The sequence below is a fragment of the Drosophila ananassae genome, chromosome 2R, assembly GCF_017639315.1.
Source record: "Drosophila ananassae strain 14024-0371.13 chromosome 2R, ASM1763931v2, whole genome shotgun sequence".
Classification (NCBI taxonomy): domain Eukaryota; kingdom Metazoa; phylum Arthropoda; class Insecta; order Diptera; family Drosophilidae; genus Drosophila; species Drosophila ananassae.
In genome coordinates, this window is record NC_057928.1 from 13,040,515 (window position 1) to 13,061,289 (window position 20,775).

The 20,775-nt window shown below is 39.8% G+C and overlaps 2 protein-coding genes and 1 non-coding gene across 3 annotated transcripts; 1 reads left to right on the forward strand and 2 right to left on the reverse strand.

The window, feature by feature from the left end:
- Positions 1 to 242: 242 nt before the first annotated feature.
- Positions 243 to 12,108, reverse strand: LOC6493381 (elongation of very long chain fatty acids protein 6). The gene is made up of 5 exons (XM_001957607.4): positions 11,844 to 12,108; positions 8,774 to 9,042; positions 2,535 to 2,672; positions 2,345 to 2,467; positions 243 to 2,281 (listed from the first exon to the last, which is right to left on the reverse strand). Exons 2-5 carry the CDS (start codon positions 8,953 to 8,955, stop codon positions 1,765 to 1,767), a joined length of 960 nt encoding a protein of 319 aa, XP_001957643.1. The 5' UTR covers positions 8,956 to 9,042; positions 11,844 to 12,108; the 3' UTR covers positions 243 to 1,764.
- Positions 4,749 to 4,968, forward strand: LOC6508052. The gene has a single exon (XR_046032.2). It is a non-coding gene; the product is annotated as a U12 minor spliceosomal RNA (small nuclear RNA).
- Positions 12,109 to 12,605: 497 nt separating the features above from the next.
- On the reverse strand, positions 12,606 to 17,398 carry LOC6493380 (guanine nucleotide-binding protein G(f) subunit alpha). The gene is made up of 5 exons (XM_001957606.4): positions 17,015 to 17,398; positions 14,822 to 15,043; positions 14,592 to 14,763; positions 13,673 to 13,770; positions 12,606 to 13,604 (listed from the first exon to the last, which is right to left on the reverse strand). The coding sequence occupies exons 1-5, from the start codon at positions 17,023 to 17,025 to the stop codon at positions 12,905 to 12,907; spliced, it is 1,203 nt and encodes a 400-aa protein (XP_001957642.1). The 5' UTR covers positions 17,026 to 17,398; the 3' UTR covers positions 12,606 to 12,904.
- Between the last annotated feature and the right edge of the window lie 3,377 nt (positions 17,399 to 20,775).

The window sequence follows — 20,775 nt, forward strand, 5'->3', positions numbered from 1 at the left end:
GAAAAGGAGCAGGAGCTGCCAGATGGTGAAGTCTGATACATGTACTGAGCTATCGATGAATATCGATAAGCGCGGGCTATTTAAAATTTAAACTTTAGATTTACGATTTCATGCTATTGCAAGGGTACTTCTCCTACTTTATAAGGTATAAGTGGAGATACTCATAAAATCCAATAGTTTTTCTAGCCTTGACACCCAGGCTCCAAATCCCAATAAATCCTAATAATAAAAACACCATTCAATTTCTTTCATCCTTTTTCCATTTGTTACGTTTTATTTATCCGTTGGTTTATCATTTTCCATCTTTAGTTTGTTATGCTTAGTTTTTTGTTTAGTATATATACCCGACAAAAATTTCAAATTTGTTCGTTTCAATTTCACTTTCTCTCCAAAACTATCTCTCAGAGCAAAACTCTCCAACTATCTCTCCCACGTTCATTCACACGATCCTCTTTCAGCTTCATTTTCAGTTACCGTTACTAAACTAACTTTTCAAGTAGGACTTTTTTTTTCTTTTCAATTTCTTGGTATCTCTTTGTTTTTTCCATTTTCCCACACTTTTGTATTTGTTTTTTTTTTTAGTTTATTTTTTTTTTCTTAAAAATATAAATATAATTTTTCATTTTCTCTGTGTTTTATGTTTTTCTTTTTTGTTACGTTCAAGGACTTTTTTGTTTTTGTTTTTTGTAGAAACTATTTGTTTTTTGTTTTTCTAAGCAAGTTACCAAACAGCTGATTTTAAATTATAAAAAAAATGCATTCAAAACAGAGACTCAAAACTAAATAAATGCCTTCCCTTTCAGAAATAAATCGAACCATTTTTTTCCTCAAAATTGACAATTTTCGAACTACGAAAGCAGAGAGTTTCAGATTTTTTTTGTTTTTTTTTTTGAAAATTTTCAAACATTAGAATAACAATTTGCGCTCTGGATCTTGGAACAATAAACTAACTTATAGTTTTCTGTTATTGGTTTTTTGTTTTTTTTCTTTTCTTTAATATTTCGTTAATATAGGGTTTATAAATATATATATGCGTATAGACTTAAGAGTACAAAGTTCTCAGACCCAAAAACTACTGAAATGTGTTTTTGTTTTTTTTTTTTTTTTGGAAAAGCACTCTAAAAAATGGATATAATTTTTGCTAAATTTTTCGGGGGAGGCAACACAAAATATCTTTTTTTCTTTCTGCAAATGATATATTACAAAAATATATATATTTATATATATATTATATGACTTTGGGATTGACAACACACGTCCTGGAACTGGCATGTAGAACCTGTAGGAGTATCCTGCATCCTTGACTCTTCCAGGGGACTCTCAAAATCTCAAGAAGCAAGCATCCTTTTTTTTTTATATTCCTATTATATGGTAGAAGTTCTACAGATTTTAAATCAATGCCTGAGGTGTGTGAAGGTTTAATGCTATACTTCCTGATGAAACCCCCATATCCTTGGCTTTCTAATCCATTTTTCTTATATACACTGCTAGCATGCCTGTGTCCTGTGATCCGGTACAACTTTATGCTTAAATTTAATTAAACTGTCTCCCCGACGACCTAAAACGTGTGTTTTTTTTTTTCAGTTTCAGTTTCAGTTTCAGTGTGTATAGTGTGTGTGTGTGTTTGCCACCCGGGATTAAAATTAAAAAACAACTCGTACACCGCTACATAAATAAATGTCCTTAGCCGTTAACAGGGGGAGAGTGATTGGGAAATGGTAGGATTGGTAGTAGTAAGAAGGTTAGGATTAGGATCCTCTTCCTCTACTGCGCCTTGGTCTTGCGCAGATAGGCGGCCTGATCCTCACCAGCCGATCCGATACCAAACTTCGAGGTGACTGTGTTGTCCTGGGGCGGACTGCTCGACTGCTTGACAGCGTTCTGGGCCGCCAGGGAGGCGGCCATGCGCCGGCCCTTGTGACCGCCGGGCGCCAGGTAAGCCTTGTAGAAGAAGCGCGCAAACAGGACAAAATAACTAAAGTACATGGCGATGGAGAGATTGATGTTGCGCTGCGAAATATGACATGACTGGGTGCCGTGCGTCTTCAGGAATCCATTGGCCCACACATTGATCGCACATCCGATTATCATCTGCGTCAGCTGCAGTGACGTGATGATCATCGCGATGAATCTGGGCGGGTTGAAGCGGGCCGCCTTCAGGGCATAGTAGCTGTACATCACCGAGTGGACGCAGTAGTTCATCACGATGAACCAGCGTGCCGAGCTGGTGTACTCCGTGTAGCTGAACCACGAGTAGATCAGCACAGTGATGTGATGGTACCTGTTTCGGGTTTAAATCACAAATTAATAATAACATTTATGGAAATTTATGGAAAACACTTACCAGTGCAGGAAGATCAGGGGCTGCTTGCGGAGCACAATGAATATCGTATCTCCGAGCTCTGGTAGCTTGCTGAGTACAAAGAGCCAGGTCCAGAAGCCACACACGCGATCTTGTTCGATGTAGCTGTCAGGAGAGAATATTAATATCGGTCAGTGATCGGAAATCAAGTTTTTGTTTTTTTGACACCAACCTCGGCACACAGACGGAGTGGAAGAGTCCGTAGTGACGTAGGACGTGGAGCAGCTCCGGGGCAGTTCGGGCAGCTCCCATGATACTGAACATGGCCAGCATTGTGTTCCATATGATCAGAGGACCGCGAAGTTGAAATCTGTAAAGGAAAAGGATGATTTTTAGTTTCAGTTTTAAGTGGAAAAGTACTCTGATGTTCTCCCATTGACCCCATTGCCCTATCCCAGTCTAATATTCAATTTAACATCCATTGTCACTTAAATGCCTATTTACCTCCGACTAATAGGTGCGAAATAAACACCAAAAGATCAACAAACTTTAAAAAAATTTCCAATTATCTACCCGAAGTGACACTGACAGCCAAAGATCAAGTACTAGTAGTGACTATTTCAATATTGTATCTCCCGGGAATGACATCAACCCGCATGAAAATGCAACAAGGTCAGTTCAAAAGTGATTTGCTCGATCAACAAAATAATAATTTCTTTACTGAGTTCTCAGTTCTGAGACTGAATCTGAATCTGAATCTGAATCTGAGTATATGGCCTGATCCCAGATTATTTCAGTTTGTTGTCAGGCCACTTAAGTAGTCATCTCATAATATGCTTTCGTTGCAATTTCCACTGATTACGAGAGATTGGATTTGAAGACGACTTCATAATCACAAAATGAGGCGATGAATTCTTAAAGAGTTTGAATCATAAAATACTCGAAAACCCTATCAGCCCTTGAGTTAATTCCCAACTTGGAACTGATTCAAATACTGTTCTCCTTAATCTACTATTAGTAATTAAGTTTACGCAATCGATGTGGGGGACTATCGACTGCAAATCAATCAGCAGAGCTTATCGCACCTCGTTTGCTATTTTTTTTTTTATATATATATATTCTTTTTTCCTATATACCAGATGGTTCGAGCGGCCTGTTAGTCATAAAAAAAAAGCCACACAAACAAAGGCAATTAAACCTTAAAAAGTGTGTGATTTCTGTTATCACAAAAACACAATTTTTCCCTCCAAAAAAAATTGATTTCTGAACAGAAATCTGCCAAATACTTGGTTGGAAAGTTGAAAGCAAATAAGCCAAAGTGTTTGTTTTTTTTTTTTAACTGGAAAGTGCTTAAATGTAAATTGCCTGGAAATGCGTCAGCAGGCCAGGTTGGTTCATCCAAAACACTGCAATCAATAGCGAGTCATAAATATTGCCAGTCTAAGACCCGGGGGCCTCTCTATACACCTCGGACCACGTAAAGCCCCCCACTGTAATAGGCAATTAAGCTGCGTTTCTCACAGAAACAGAGACTGAGACTGAGGTACTTGGCCGGAAGTGTTCAACTAAGGAATTGACTTCCATGTGCTCTAGTTGGGAATCTTAAAAAGTCGCAAAATTAATCACAATTAAGCTCAATGCCAGATAACAAGACAATAAACTAGGATAGGCTTTAGAAAAAGACAAGCTTATGAACTTAAAATTGAGGATATTAATTAAAAACTATGAAATTATATAGACTTTCTTAAGAGACTTAAATCTGCTAACTCTTTTAGTTTTATTTAGTAAATGGTATTAAGAAATTGTATTTCAAATTTTAGAACAATCGCTGTAGTAGTTTTAGAGTTATGAAAGGAACAGTCTTTGAAACATAGTTTTGGAGAGATTTTCAAACACTTTCTTAAAAAAATTTTAAACAACTTCACTCTTAAGATATTAGAACATTTATTTAAAATAATTCCCTTCTCTTCTACCACCAAAAATTCCCTAAATAAGACCCTTACTCTTGCATATGAAGGCTCTTAAGCCTTTATAAGTTTTATTTAAGTATTATTTATTAAATAAATACTATTTATTTACTATTTTATTAAGTAATATTTAGTAATATTTCTATTTTATTTAGTAATATAAATACTATAAGAAATAGTCTCCCAAATTTCAAAACAATCGCAGCAGCAGCAGTCCAAAACATAGAGTTTTGGAGAGATTTTCAAAAACTTTCGAAGTAAAAAAAAATTAGGAAACCACATTCTTGAGTTAGTAGGACATTTCTTTAAAATAATTCCCTTAATTCCCTACCATTCTACCCCCAAAATGTCCCCCAACAAGCCCCCTTTCTCTCTCATCTAAAGCCTTTTGTCGAGAGGTACCCTTTTGCGCGCCAATAATTCGCAACTGGTTCTGGCATCGCTCTCATGAGGTCCCCTTCGCCGACTCTCCACAATTCGTGCCTCAAACTAATGAGTAAGGAAAACCAATTTTGCCTTGCTAATCGCTTGGTAGTGTTGGCTTCTAGGCAGAGGGATGATACTCATCCCTTGAAGCTACAATTTTTGGAAGGGCACAGGTCGTCCCCTTTCTTTCTGGGGGCGGGGTGGTGGTGTTGGCGTCTGGCGGAGTGAACCGGCACCTACTTTTGTGCCCGGGAATCGATGCTGGGTGCCATTTCCCCTCCCTCCCCCAGTTGGGTGTTTGCGATCTGCCCGATAAGATATTTATTTTAAGAAAGTACTATTTTTATGAGGAGGAAATTTTAAGATTCCAAGGTTGAAAGTTGTATAATTTTGTGACTTTATTGCAAAGTTTTCGAACTCCATAATCACGATGATGGGGCAAATTATATTTTTTTTCTGATTTTAAGGGAAGCTGTGTTGGAACTTTCTTTTGCTTTCTTTTATTTTTTTTTTTTTTTACTTTGTGTGGCAAAAATTGCATAAGCTTTTGAAGAGTAAGAGTCTCCAGACAGAGCCAAGTCAGAGTCATAGAAAGATGGGGAGCGTAAACCTGATTTTGCAAAAAAAAAAAAAAAAATATGTAAACAAAAGAGTCGAGTCGACGGGGAGACATGCCATATATAATATATATATTCCATATGCTATATATACTATATACCCACACATTATGCAAGCCAACAAAACAGTGGAAAAAAGAAAACAAAACACTGCAAAAAAATGGCAACAAAAGTTGGTCAATTGATTACAGTTTTTGGCTTAGTTTTTTTTTTTTGGCCCAAACTATAGTCAAGTACTAGAGTATAGGGTATAGTTTTTAGAGCATATTTTTGCATAAATATATTATGGAAATGGGTTTGGAAATTCGCAACATTTATCGCGAAACTGAGGCGACAGTCCCCCCTTTTTTTTGCCATCAATTTTTTTTAGGTTTTAAATTGCGAAACTCTTTCAACTTTCTGGGTTTATGTTGAGACATAATTAAGGTTGTGCTTTGGATTTATTTTTAATTATTATTCATCATTATGCCTTGGCTGTGGGCCAGATTGGATGTCGCACCATTGGCCAAGTTAGTTTCCAGTTGGAGATGTTGCGAAAGGTTTTTTTTTTTGGCAAAAAGGTTAAATGTTTCTTATCACAGATAGTTTAAAATAAAATCATAAAATAATAACTTGGTTTTTAAGCTCCATTAAGAGAGTTATGACCATATCTCTATATAATTGGGGTCAGTTTAGTGCCAAATGAGCCATTTAGATCTCACATATCAGTAGCGAGTCATGTAGTTCCATTTTCATAGTCATATTTTCTTCTCAAACTCGACAAACCCTTGAGATCCTTAAGCCATCAACCTTATCAGAAGGGTTTCCAATGACTCAGATTGTAATTGAATTACTTTTCTGGCCAGTACCGCCTCTGAATCATGGCCAGAAGCACCTGTAGCACCAGCAGGTGGTCGATAAGCTCCCAACTCGATCACCAGAAATCGGAAAACAATTTTTATTTTGGCGGTTGGCGGTAGTTCAGAGGAAAACGAGTTGGAAAGTAAAAGTGGCGTGATACCAAGATGCCTAGGTCCAAGATCTAGGTCCAAAGGGCCTAACCAAGAGAGAGCTTTATTAACTTAACTCCGAGAGCTTTGAGAGGCGAGAAGATCAAAGGCAGGGCCGGGCCATAAAGAAATGTGGCCCAAAAGATTTGCTGGCCGGAGTTGGCCAACTGTTTGCGTTAACGGTTGCCGTTAATTTCTTGTTAATATATGGACATATAAGCCCACTCTTAGCCCGAATAAACTTTGGTTTCACTTTTTCCGTCTCACTCCACTTTTTTTTTGGCCCGTTTGGCGCTTGTAATTGTTAGCCAAGTTAACAAAATGCCGCCTGGTAATTGGTAATTGCAGTTGCCCCTCGAGGGTGTCGACTTGAAATCGCCACGTCATTGCTGCAATTATTATTTAATTCGCCAATCATTATATAATTGTGGCGATTGAATTGCTAAATTTCCGCATCTCAAACACTATTTGAAAATCAAACAAAACTTCTAGCTATTTTGTGGCAGTGTATGATGGCGTGTTGGATGAACATTAAAGGGTTTCCTTTGTAGTGTCTTTGAACTCCAATATATTTTTATCCCTGTTGTTTATTTCCAGGAAGAACCTAGGCAACCGAATGATTCAAATCAAACTTGAATTTGTTTACAGTGTAGCTCCCACACACTCTGCTCCCCCCCCCATATAAGGCCACCCCCATATGAGGCCAGAACACGCGAGGCTTAAAAGAGACACTGGTTTTCCAGTTTTTCTAAAAAATCTGTGGTTTCAGAACCACAAGAGAGAGACCTTCAAGGGCCACTAGACTTGACAAAAAGCCAGCTTATAAGTTATTTCTTAAATAAATATTTTATTATTTATTATTAATTTATGGATATATAAATTATGCCTCTGTTGTCTAGTGTAGTTGGCTAAGTGGCCAAGTGAATGTCCTGCCGTCCTTCGGGCAACTCCAGAGGCGACACACCCACTTCTAGCATGCCACTCAGTATGAACTTTGGCCCGGGGAACGTGGAACATGTGGCATTAAAAACGAGTACATGCCGTGTACCTACATATAAACCTAATCAGTTTAATGACTTTAATGGCTCACTGTCCGAAACTACATACATATGTATATACGAGTGAAAAGCGAGTAAAAAACGAGGTGGAATGCAAGTCTCTAAATATTTAAATAAAAGCATAAGCGACTGGGACACACTCGCGGTCATAATGGTGGTGTTTTTCAGAACATTTTCAGTGAATCATTCCAAGTGATATCATAACCAATTACGCCGGCATGGGTTGGGTGGCAGACCAGTTGGGAGTGTGTGTGTTGGGGGGGCTTTCGAAAAAAAAAAAAAAAAAAAAAAAAAAGAGTGTGATGATAAGGGAATATTTCCAATGGAAAAGCAACGTTGTGACAATGTCAGGCCTGATAACAACCATCCAGTCACAAAAAATGAGACTCGACCTAGACCAGCACGTGGTTGCCACTGCATTTGTTGGAGGATCTTTGGCCCTGGCCCTTTAACCCTAAGGTCTAGGGTCTGGACCCATCCCCAGATCCCCAGTTCACACCTCTCTGTAACCAGCTTGTATAACCATGAAATAAATATTGTAAATATTGGACAAAAAACTGACCGCCTGGCAGATATGGTGGCCCCTTGAAGCCAAGCCCCTATTGTAGTTCCAGTGAAGTGTGGGTTTAAGTGTGTGGGCTTAATTATGTAAACTTATTTTGTAGCTTCTAAAATATATACATAGAAATATTCTCTGTTCAATAATAAATCAGTAAGACTGGATCAAGGCTCTATAAATGGCATGTCACGAGCCGAAACTTGTATTTTTTTTTGGCCACAAAAGGGTAGAGGGGGTAGCTCCATAAAAAACAAACTGAAAAGCAAGACAATTGTCGTCACGAAACGGCAATTGAAGTCATCACAGGTAGCAGGTAAACAGGTAACAGGTAACTCGGGACAATTGTGTTGACAGTTTTGGCAAAATGGCCAAAAATTACACAAAATCGGAGGTTAGATGTTTGTTTTTAAAGTGTGGATATAAAAGTGCGTGTGGGAATGCACTTTTTAATGCAATTATTGTGTAATTGAGAGGGATTGAGAACATGTTGTGTCTCTCCCCATCCACCCACAACTAATGACCAATTGATTAACTATAATTTCATATAATTATATGTGATGTGGTGGAAGCCACCAGCTGTCGGGGGAAATAATATCACACTTTCGAGAATAAAAATGCGGAAATAGTGAGGGATTTCCAGGGAAACACACCAGAACCATTATTGGCTCGGGTTTTTGATTTCTGTTCTGGCCAAAAGTCGACTGGGGCGTGGGCCAGATTTCTGCCACTCCTCCTCCTCAAGGTCTCTCTACATACAATCTTAATAATATTATTCGCTGAGAAGGCAAGTTTATAAGAAAAACACATGTCTCCCAGTTGGGGCGACAAGTGTCTTCTAGGCTAGACGAGACTCACCTCGGCCGATTTTGCATAAAGTGCTGACCCCCGAATATGACCAGCATGTAGATGCCGCAGTAGTAGAACACCCATGTCCAGTTCTCTAGCATCCATTTGCGTGTCCGCTGATGGATGAAGTCGTTCTCGAAGTCAAAGATGTACGAGTAGTTGGGGGTCACGCTGATGTCCATGTTGATCATTGTGCTGGTGGCTGGTGGTGGCTGGTGGGTCGGATCTGGAGGTGGTGGATCTATCTGGCTGTGTTGCAGGGTTTATTGTATGTGCAGCTGGAGAGGAGAAATAAAATAGATCATTTTAGTTTCTTCAACTTGACAAGGACAAGTATTATTTGGGAATTAGGGTATTAGGAGCTTAATATTATAAGGTTTTTAAATATATTTTTACTTCTTATTCCTAATTATTGCCTAAGAACTATTTTTAGGGAATATTTAATCTAAATAATGTAAATTTAAGCCTTTTCTTATTAGATTCTACAAATTTTACAAATTCCCTCACATTTAGACTAAATCTCTACAACTTTAAATTAAATTTCTACTTTTAAATCCCATCTCTACACTTTTAGACTAAATCTCTACACTTTTAGTCTAAATCTCTACACTTGTAGACTCAATCTCTACACTTTTAAATTAAATCTCCACTTTTAAATCCCATCCCTACATTTCTAGATCCCATTTCCACGGTTGCCATTTTTGGTACAAATGTACCACAACTGGTACATTTTTTATGCGTTGGTACATTGGATCACTTTTTTTCATTTTGGTACATTTTCAATATGCCTGGTCTTTTTTCAAAAAATTTTATGTTCACACATATTATTTTAACAAATGGCTCTGTTCCACCAAGCACAAATTTTGTATCAGTTAGAAATGGAACCATTACTAACACTGAAAAATATCGCATGCAGTCGATTTGCGATGTTCCGTCTGAAATTGAGAAAATATGTATGAGCCAACGTAAGGTCCATCACTACGTAAACAGTTATAAATTGTGAAATACATAAAATAATAAGTACGTGAAATAATAAAAGATCATTTAAAAAAAACGTTAAGAAATTTTAGTTTTAAAAAATACCGAGAAAAATTTGTGGTACATTTTTGCCCAAATTGGTACATTTTTTCAAAATTTTGGTACAAAAATTTTTTTTGGAATGGCAACCGTGCCCATTTCTACCCTTTTAGATTAAATCTCTACACTTTTAGATTAAATTTCTAGTTATAAATCACATCTCTACACTTTTAGACTAAATCTCTACACTTTTAGATCAAATCTCCACTTTTAAATCCCATCTCTAAACCTTTCAGTTTCAATCTCTACACTTTCAAATCCCATTTCTCCACTGTTAGATTAATTCTCTACACTTTCCAGCATCTTATATATGTAGATTATAATCTATATATTTATATTAAAAAAAATCTAAAAAAAATAAATATTATCAACCCTACAACTAATTAATACATTGTTTTCAGTGATTTTTTTTCTTATATAGATTATGCCTTATCTTATGTAGATTATAAGCCCTACAATTATATTAAAATCTATAAAAATAACTGAAAGCCATAAATATTATCAACTCTATAACCAAATAATACATTGTTTTTAGTGATTTTTTGTATTAAATTTTATTAATTATTTAACATTCTCGGGAATTCAATTACTGCCAATATCTGGAATCTCTGGCTCACGTAATGGGGATTTCGTTCGGAGATATTCAAAGTTCGCAATATTCCCCGCCACTCCCCCACTAGCCCCATCTATCTCTCGCTCTCTCTATCTCTTTCGCACACCCGTCATGTCATATTAAAGCGCACCGTGTGTCGCATAAATTTCTCGGCTTGCCGCTGCGACCTTCCTTTCCCCTTCATCCCGTCTCCCCAGCACCCCACTGCCGCCCCCTTTCGCTTCCTTCTCGCCTTGGCCTCATAAAGCCCCTCCATTGATTTTGCGAAAATAACCCACTGCTGGTCCATGAGAGCCCCACGTCCTTCCTCCCACTCCCACTCTCTCTCTTTCGCTCTTGTGTTATGCTCTCTCTTTTGTAAGCTCGGATTCATGAATGGCGCACGCTTTGTGGTCATCTTCCGCTTTTCTTTCACGCTTTTCACACCTCGTGCCCAAGCTCACATAGATACACAAACTAGGCTGGAGGAGGGGGTCGGTCGGTCGGTGGGCTGCTGTAACTGTAACTAGGGTGTTTTTTTTTTGTTGTTACTTGGGAGGCGGCAGAGAGAGAGAGAGAGCGCCAGTCTGGCGGCCATGCCTGGTCAATTGCTCAGTCGGCCAATCTCTCATTTTGTCAAGTCTCGTGCGAATAGAACTCGGAAGGAATGCATGCATAAGCAAATAGAAAGAGAGGGGAAAAAAAAACAGCAAACATACAAAGAAGAAATACAAATGAGGCGCCTGCCGGTGGGAGGGAAATTATTTGAATGCCTAATTGCATGCCAGACACGCGACAGTTGCCTACGCATTCGCACTCCTCCAACACTCTTGCACTCTCACTCACTCGCTCACAGGTGATTTCGTTTTGGTTAAGCTTCGCTTTGGAAGCTTTTTTGTTGGTTTTTTTTTTTTTTTTTGTATTTTATATATATTTTTTTCTCTTTAGGTCGGCAACATATCCGGTTTTTTTCGCAGCGCTTTCAAAAATTTCACTAGAAATTTTTTTCGTGTTTCCAAAACATCACACCATAATTCTCTTCTCTCTCTCGCTGCTTGCCCGCTTCTTTTCCTCCCCCCCTCCCCCTTTTTACTTATTATGCTCTCGCGAAAAACACGCGTTTCGCATCCAACTTTTTTCCTAAATATCTTTTTTTTTTTGTTCCTGAATTTACTTGGACCACAATGTAATCGATAAAGTAAAGAAACTGTGAAATGTTTTCGGGATAAAAATACACGTTAAATCATCCAAGCCTGGCCAAAAGTGCCGCCCTCTCTCACAGCATCGGCGAAAGAGAGGAGCCCCGATAGCAACCACCACGACGGGAAAACACGACGGAATCACTCACTTAAATTCCACAAAAAAACAGAAACAGAAACAGAAAATGCGGCAAAATGGCTTTATATTTACTTTTGCTGCGCCTCCTCTGGCAAATTGCTGGCCAAACTATTTGGGCGTTCAACGCACGCGTTACACGTTTTGTTAAATAAACCTCGCACACTTTTACCCAGCAACGATTTCCTCGATTTTGCCGGCGCAAAGCGGTCTGCGGTCTGCTCGGTTCGACGGTTTTTTTTTGACTTGGGGACGGAGGGTTTTAAAAAAACCAACTTTCAAGACCCCCCATTCGGTGTGACCAGACCGGGTTACGCTGTTTGCTGATAAGGGAATTATCTAACGATAGTTTCTAGGGATGGCGAAATCATTCTCTCCTCTCTAATAGTATTTTTTAGTATTAATAAATTCCCTTTTCCATTGCTAGATATGATTACATTCTAGGATATATTCCTTATTTGTCCCACATAATTATAAGTTCCATATAAAAAATATAAAAGTTTTTATACAACCTGAAAAAATACTGAAAAATAACGATGATCAACGAAGTGGCGCGTCCAAAATGCCGCTGTTGGTGTTGCTTAAGAATTTGTAAAAAAAACAGGCCAGGATAATATCACAATAATCTTTTGAAATAGTTCCTCGATTTTGAAAACGCTTTTAAAATTTTGTTGGTATTTTTGTAAAATATCTTTGTGAAGTAAAACTCAACACAACATAAGGTTTGTGTCTTTGCTTAAGGGAATTTTTTCAAAAACATTTCAATTTTAAACTAAAAAACCTATAATTCCTAACTAAACCTAAAAATATTTGCATCTAAGTAATAAAAATCGAATATTTCCAGGTTGGCGGTAGTGCGCTTTCATTTTATTTTACAATTTATAGACGAATTTAAACATTAAGTTATAGAGAAGTGAGATAATTCCTTAAAGGACTCTCTCAACAATTGAAATTAAATATTGAATTTAAGTATAATTTATTAAAGCGTTATACCAGGCAACATATAACCAATGACTGGTCCGATGCCACTACGACCTAAGGCTCCTTACATGGCTACTTAAGGTAATTCCTACTAGATCACAGTTGGGCGGGGACGTGGGGAAGTCCCTCTTTTTTATTTCTGAGAGGCGAACGATCTATAACAGGCTCGTTCCGGCCACGTTCTCCGAGAGGATCATCTTCTGGACGTCGCAGAACACATCCCGGATACAGCCTGTGTCCGTGGCGACGGTGAAGTGATAGTAGCACTCCCGTTCCGAGGTGCCCATATCGACCTGATTCCGGGAGTGGCGCTTGAAGGGTTCCTGGGTGATGTCCACCAGTTTCTGCTTGATGAACAGCTTCGTCCAGTCGCTCTCATCGAAGCAATTGTCCTGCTGCGGTCGCTTGCAGAAGTCCTCGTATTCGGGGAAGTAGTCCACAATATGCTTGCCAGCCCGGATCTTCCGCTCCATGATGTCGTACTTGTTGAGGAACACTATCAGGCCGGCGGAGGCCAGGAAGCGATTCTGCCACACAGCTCTGAAGAGCTTAAGGGCCTCCTGCAGTCGATTCTGGGTGGGATCCTCGCGCAGATTCTGATCGAACTCGCTGCATGAGATGAGGAACAACACCGCCTGGATGCCTTCGAAGACCTGGATCCACTTATTCCGCTGATCCCGCTGGCCACCCACATCGTACATGCGGAACTCCTGCTCGCCACCACCCATGCTCTTGGGGATGGACACACGGAAGGAGATCTGCGAGATGCCAGTTGTGATCTTCCGGCTGTGCAGGATGTCTTCGGTGCTGGGTATGTAATCCACATTGCTGATTCGTTCAAAGTTGTCCAGGAAACTGGAGGAGATAAAACAGGAGAGTAAGTATGGAAGTTTAGGATAGGAATTCTCTAGAGGATTACTTACTATTTGGCGCTGTCCAGGAGGGGGAATTCATTCGAGCGATTGTAGCAGGCGCGGATTCCCACATCATTCCAAAGAGCCATGACGTGATCGCAGTACTCCTAAAAAAATAAATAAAAAATAAATGTTTAGTTGTAAAGACGACAGTTACGAAAGAAAGTCATTATAAAAGAATCGAACTATTGTAAACTTTGCTAATAAAACACTTTAATTGTGAAATCCCTAATGGAATTGCAGACTAATGGTTATGGATATAAAGAAAGTCACTTTAATAAGTGGGTTTCGGTTTATCCGACCATTATCTAATCAGTAATGGAACGAACAGGTAACCGGAACCGAATCACCATATCATAAAAGTCCCAAATTTTTGCCAAATTTTCTCAAGATTGAAGATTACTCACTGGGGTGGAGAGAACATAAAACCCGGAATGACTGGGCATCTGGGTACCGCCCAGCCCCCACCTAGTATGAGCCTATGGTACATTATTTTTTCTAATCTTATCATAAGCCATATAATGACCGCTGGCTGTAGGTTTAGAGCCACATACTCATATGTATGTATGGTATTTGGTTTGAGAATGTGGATGAATCATTTTTGAAAGAGCACTGCAGCTGTTGAAAAACTTAAACCTGAGCCAGGAAGTCCGATTTACAGAAAAAAAAAACACTTGTTTAGGAAACTTTTCAGACACATTCCGCACCCATTCGCTTCATGGATGGGCCGTCAATCAAATCGGCCAATCGGCCAGAGAGATAAGGCCAAAGCCGCTACAGATTTGACGCAAGTTCCATTCGACTTCAAAGTCGTTTTCCCTGGATTTTGAATGGCGACAAAACAGTTTCTGAAGTGCATCTAGGGATAAGATACCCGGTACAGATACGACTACTTGACAGGGCCGAAACTCAAAGCCCCAAAACTCACCTCATTCATGGGCCATTCGGGGGCCAGGCCGGGCAGGGAGAGGATATAGTCGGCCGATCGTTCGCTGGTGCAGCTCCCAAAATCGATTCCCAGGACACCCATTTGACCCACCAACTGCAGGATGCTGTCGTGGATGTTCTGGTAGATCTCGGGTATCTTTTCACGCCGTTCACTTCAAGGATAACAAAGACTTTAGTATGAAGATTTTAAAGATAGTCCTGATAACTTACTTGTCCGTGAATCCATTGATGTGGAGTATCCTCATCTGCTTGATGATGGTGGTCTTGCCCGACTCGGCTGTGCCCAGGAGCAGGATCTTGACGGGGGTATCGCGGAACGGTGACTTGGACATGTCCTTGAGCAAGTGATGATCGTGAACCGCCTGGAGCTCCGACTCCTTCTGTCCGATCGCCGCCTGCTTTGAAGGTTGTGGGCGCAAACAGCGCAAAAGTCTGCAGAAGAGTGGAAGCGAAGGCAAATTTATTTAGCGCTTGTTTGGCGACGACTTCTAAGGAAAAACAATCCCCACGGTCAACACGATCAGTGGACTATATATAGATACAGTCAAAAGCAAATGTTTGCATACACCCCGAAAGGTAACCAACTCTAACGCTCCGACGGAACTGCCTGATGTATGTTTAATTAAAAGCACACAGAAGCCAGAGACAGAGATACAGATACAGGTACAGATATAGATACTAACTGGGAATACGCAATAGATAGGGGGTCCAAATGGGGTCCAAAAGGGGTGGTGTCTGGCTCGAAATAGGCAACAAAAAACAGAGAGTCTGACGCATTGGATGCGGTTTTTGCCAATATTTGCAATCAGTAGTTCCAACTTTAATTAGAAACAATGTTCTGTAGTTTCCCAGACGTTGTAACTAGAGGGAAACTGAGTTTTAGAATATATACTAGGGGAGAACTTTCGACTAGAAGCTATTTTAAAACTGCAGGCTCATTCTAACTAAGCGAAAAACATGACATTGTTATTACTTTACTATAACTATTTCTTAATTTTAAAGTAAGTAGCTCAAAATACTCTTAATTTTTGGTAATTGGAACTTTGATTGGATCACGTTTTAAGATATCGCCAGACATCAGTTGGCACTTTTTGGCATTCCAGACCCAAAACCTCAACCGCTAATTGGGGCAATCTAATGGCCAGTTTATTTCATTGACTAATGGCACTAATTGGAAGAGTGGAAAAATTCTGCAAAGCCATTCTGCGAAAGTCTAACGCACTTTGCTCCTATTAGCCAAAGTGATATCTCAACTGGCACTGGCACTGGGACTGGGGCGAGTCATGTGAAAATCATTGAGGTTGAATCGAGGGGGGCTAGGAATGGGATTGGGAACTGGCTCTTGCAACTTTATGGCCGGCAATTCTAATTGGACGATTGCCAAAACTTACTCAAGACCAATGGCTCTTGGCCGATTCCCGATCGTCTTATCGTCGGCGCCCGCCACTCCAGATACCTCTCCTTATCATATAACTTGGATCGATCCATCTACTTGGTTGAGAATCAATGATGAAACCCTTCCTGAAGCTGATTTAAATGTTTTTACCATCTAACGAGGGTCCCCTAACCATAACCTATCCATCATTATTTTATGGCACGTTTATAAAAATTTAATCAAGAATTTTTCCCACAATTTTCATTTTCAGATTGGTATTGGGTATTTTTGTGGTGACTGTGTGCCAATATTTACTGCAGAGACTGTTATTTGATACTTGATTTTAACTGGTCCAATAAATGTAGTGAAAGAATTTATGGCAGTTTACAATAAACAAGCTATAGCTAATCGATGTCCATTGACCTCCTCCCCGATCCCCAGCCTGGTAACAAGGAACTCAAAGTCCCAAAACAAATAAAGACTTGCCGGCCTGACAGCTGCCAAATAGTACGTGCCACTTAATCTAAACAAATAACCATAAAATTGTATAATTTATTCAGAGATAATAATTCGTTGACCAGGTAATTACCCTGACTGGCCAAGATGCGTCAGTTGCTGGAAGGGATTGCATCAGCAAATGGCACAAAAATGGGTTTTAATAATTGGAACTCTGGATATCAGTCACAAAGACTCTATAATAAATCGGAAATTGATTTTGAAAGGTCAAAAGATATAGAACCATATAGTTAATTTGCATTATCTGGCCGACTGGAAGTCTGATTCGGGAGTGATTAGGTTGGACTAAATATAGAAAAATATATATTGGATATTCCGGCATGATATCATTTGTACTATCCTCTGATAGGAGCTTCCAAATGTCGGTTTCCTTCATTGGCTTTTGTTGGCTTATCGGAACGAGGTTTTCCAACCAAACTGTGATTTTTTGGGGGAAATAGAATCGATAGCAACTGCTGGTAATCGTATACCCAGAGACCCACTTTCCTGGAAGTAGAGGACCAAGCACCCACCTTAATTTCATTCTTCTGAGTGTTGTATCAATTGTGTGTCCAATCGATGATTGAAGTCCAATCTTCTGTGGAATCTCTGTTCCGTTTAGTGGTTAATACTTTTATTGACTTTTTTAAACACTTTTTGTTATTGAATTCTGAATTCCGATGGATTCTGTTTACAGTTCTTTAGTCTGACTCTGTTTATCTAGCACTTGAGTTCTTGTCACTGCCGTAATAATATCCATTTGTTCGTATCACTCAACCATATGCTGTTTCTATTTATTTGTGATTTTTTTTTTTATATTCAGGGTTCCCTTGGGATTACTTTTTTTTTGAATAGAGGGAAACCGAAACACGTCTAACACCGTTTTATGATCACACAGCACTGAAAGTCCCAGCGAACGGGTTGAATTCTTAAATATCAGCTCGTTTCCATTCGGCTGGTTGGTGATAAGCCCAAAAACCGGAGAGAACTCGGGGAGAGAGATTGGAGGAGCCCTTATGGGGCTTTGAGGTAATGGGTTTCAGGAGGGGAGTACCAACCCCATGGCAGCTCCGGAATCGTTTGTTAATTGCTTGTACGGGTGTTCGAAGTAAGAATGTACAATATCTCCGATAAGATAGCAGGTGTGCGGTGCCACCTCCACATCCAAACCTCCCACAATGTCGTCCCATCGGTGGCTAAGAGAGTGCTCCGAAGAGAGCCACTTCACCATGATCCCTTAGGTCTGGAAAATTTTCTGCAAAATCATCAACAATATCCAGTTTTCTAGGCTTTCATCCGATAAAGGGATACACTGGGAAAGAGCTTTACATTGAGAGCCTCTTTATAACTTTTAAGAAAAAGAAATCTTTTGAAATCAAGAACCCTTCAGACAAAGAAATAAAAGTGGTATGAGTGTAATATTGTACTACTTTCTAGAAAACTTGATAATAAAACAATTGAACTAGATTGTAAGGGAAATTGTGCTTTGTTTCACGTGACTTTTTAGCTTCAGATCCTTTAAAGTTTAATTTAGTCTTAAAATGTTTCAAAATAATCAAAATTAGACTGTTTATAGAAGAAGGTTGAGCTTTTTAAAGATCATTTTCCCTCTATTATCTATCGATATCCCTCAATTTCAAAGTCATATCCTTAAATCTCATTACTCCCTTAACCCTAATCCCCTAAGTACCCCCTTTTTAGTGATATCCAGACCCGCTGTCCACCCATTTGGAAGTTTACCCCTCTTCAGTGGCTGCGCCCTTGACAACCACAACCTGCACTCGATCGGCTGGCGAGGATTATGAGAGCCAAGTCGAGTTCGGTTTGGACCTGGTGTGACTGTTTGCATACTGGGACAATTGTTTTGCAACCAACTGCACTCCACGCAGCTCGAGCAGGGCACTCGAAAGAACATATAATTAAAATTCCGGCCCTCGACAACCGAACCGAAAAACTGCAGAACTGAAATTGGAACCTTATCGCGTCTGGATGATAACTGGGAAGGGATCTGACCCACTGTCTCTGGGCTTAAGGGCTTGCGATAGGTTAAGGCACCAGATTATCCCTCCATCCCATTCGGTTCATGGGAGTTCAGTGGGATCTCTTGAAGCCATTTGCCCGATATGGATCGGCGGAGGTGGATCGAAAAGTTGTGGCTTCTCTACTCACCAGACTCAAGGTCGAGCCACCCTCTTATCGGACAGTCATTGTGCTCTGATTTGCACCTCCACCCACTCCCACCCACTGCGGTTTATTGGCGAGACGTCTGGGGCCAACTGGGAGAAATAGTGACGATTCCCGATTATGACGGAGCGACGGAGACGGATTTTCGGGCCGGGCCGGGCCCGTGTCTCATGCCGTGGCATATAAATGAGGCGAAAAATTTTCCTACAAATTGTGAGAGTCGTAAAGCCCGTTTATTGGATCCCAGGCCCCCTACACTCGATATTACTTCTGGGGAATCGCAAGTCTGCCGGAGTGTCGAGCAACTTTAACCCGAAACACAAAATATTTCGCAATAATTTCGATTATTTTCAATTAGTAAGCTACACGTGAAGAAGACAAATACAGAACAAGAATTTTAACTATTTTGTTTACCACACAAAACACTTCAAAAATTAAGATTTGAAGTTCAAAGAATTAATGGGAATTGTAGAATATAGAGAGAGAGAGAGAAGTACAGACCCAAAAAACAAGTCGCCATTCATTTCCCAGTATCAGTCGTGATTTGGATTTCCGTTTCTGGGACAAGAATTTAAACACAAATCGTATAACGATCGACTGGCCAAGAACAGAATGCCAAGTAGTCCTCTCTACTACTAGTAGATATTTTTGGCGGATGGCGCTGGCGATGGCGCTGGCTCTGGGGGACCGTAAATCTTGATCTCCGATTGGAACTCATTCCGAACTGCCATCGGTCGGGAATTTGGGGGGCGCTAATCGCTGTGGAACCTTTCTTTGCCGAATAATCTCTGCGATAATGGTCGGGAAGCATACTTGAGAACCCGATATTGGGTATAAATTAATTTGTGGCCTAAACGATCCAACTGTACTCCATTCACAGGAAATATTTGAGTCACTAGTTTCCTTCAAACTCTCCATCATAAAATTAGACATTAAATTAAATAATAGTTTTGTAAAAATTTATTAGGCCCTAACTTGTCATATTAAAGTTAATTAAAGACTTGGCGAGAATCAATTAAAGAATCGATTTAACTTAAAACCTCAACACATGATAAGGTGCACAGGTAAGGGTAGTAAACCCCATGATTTACTGCCCATGATGGTCTAGGTTTTTTTTTTGAAAATCATTGGAGCTCACGTAAGGAGGGTACTTGGTCGTCAGCCGATTCGATCTGGAACATGACAGACAAGCCCCTGACTTGAGGGAACCACGTAAGCCGCTAATTCCGAACCATTACCTCTGAAAATGAAAACTGAAAAAAAGAAATGTGTGATTTTTGCACTCGGAAATCCATCCATCAAGTGAAGTCCTGATATCACAGCCCACTATAGCTGATACCTCAGTATACCTCCCTCCTACCTGGCTGGTTATTTGTCTAATTCGACAACTTGGAGGGCAGATAAACACGTTTGCCATTGGCGCTTAATTTTTTTGCCATTGTTTTTGTTTTGGCTGCAATGTTGACAAGCATTTGATTAAAGAGCAATGAGGCCGAGTGGGAGTGGAGCACGTCTCTGGTTCATGGGTGGTATAAAAATGGATATGGCTGATGTGAGAGCCGACGAGCTGCGGGTTGAAGTTGAATGATAGCCACGCCGCTATAAAATGGCTAAAAAAACAAGTGAATCACAGATAAAAGTATCTTCAATCATATGGAGTTACAAAAGTCCCCGATTGAACAACCTTCAATTACGACCTCTTCATTTTTCATTTTTGCAACGTAAAAGAATGTGATTTCATAACTAAAGTATTTAATGACACTAAAGCTTAGCTATTTTATTAATCGCAGCAGTTCCAATAAATTAAACGCTTGATCCCGGAGGGCTCTCGAGTTCCAATGCCCTTATGGAGGGAGCCAAGAAAACAAAACTGTTGAACGGCCTCTACAACTCTCATCTGAAAATAGAATTCCTTTATGTACGGCCCCCCTGTATTATAAAGATTTTGAGATTATCGGTACTTAATCGGCTTATAATTGCCACCGAATCGTAAAGATGTTGGCCACTCCAGTTTCAGTTCCAGTTCCAGTCCTGGCTAGCCACGTGTTTATGGTCTTTCTTTAAGTGGTTGGGATTTGAATAAAATGGCATCTAACTCCCTGATTACAAT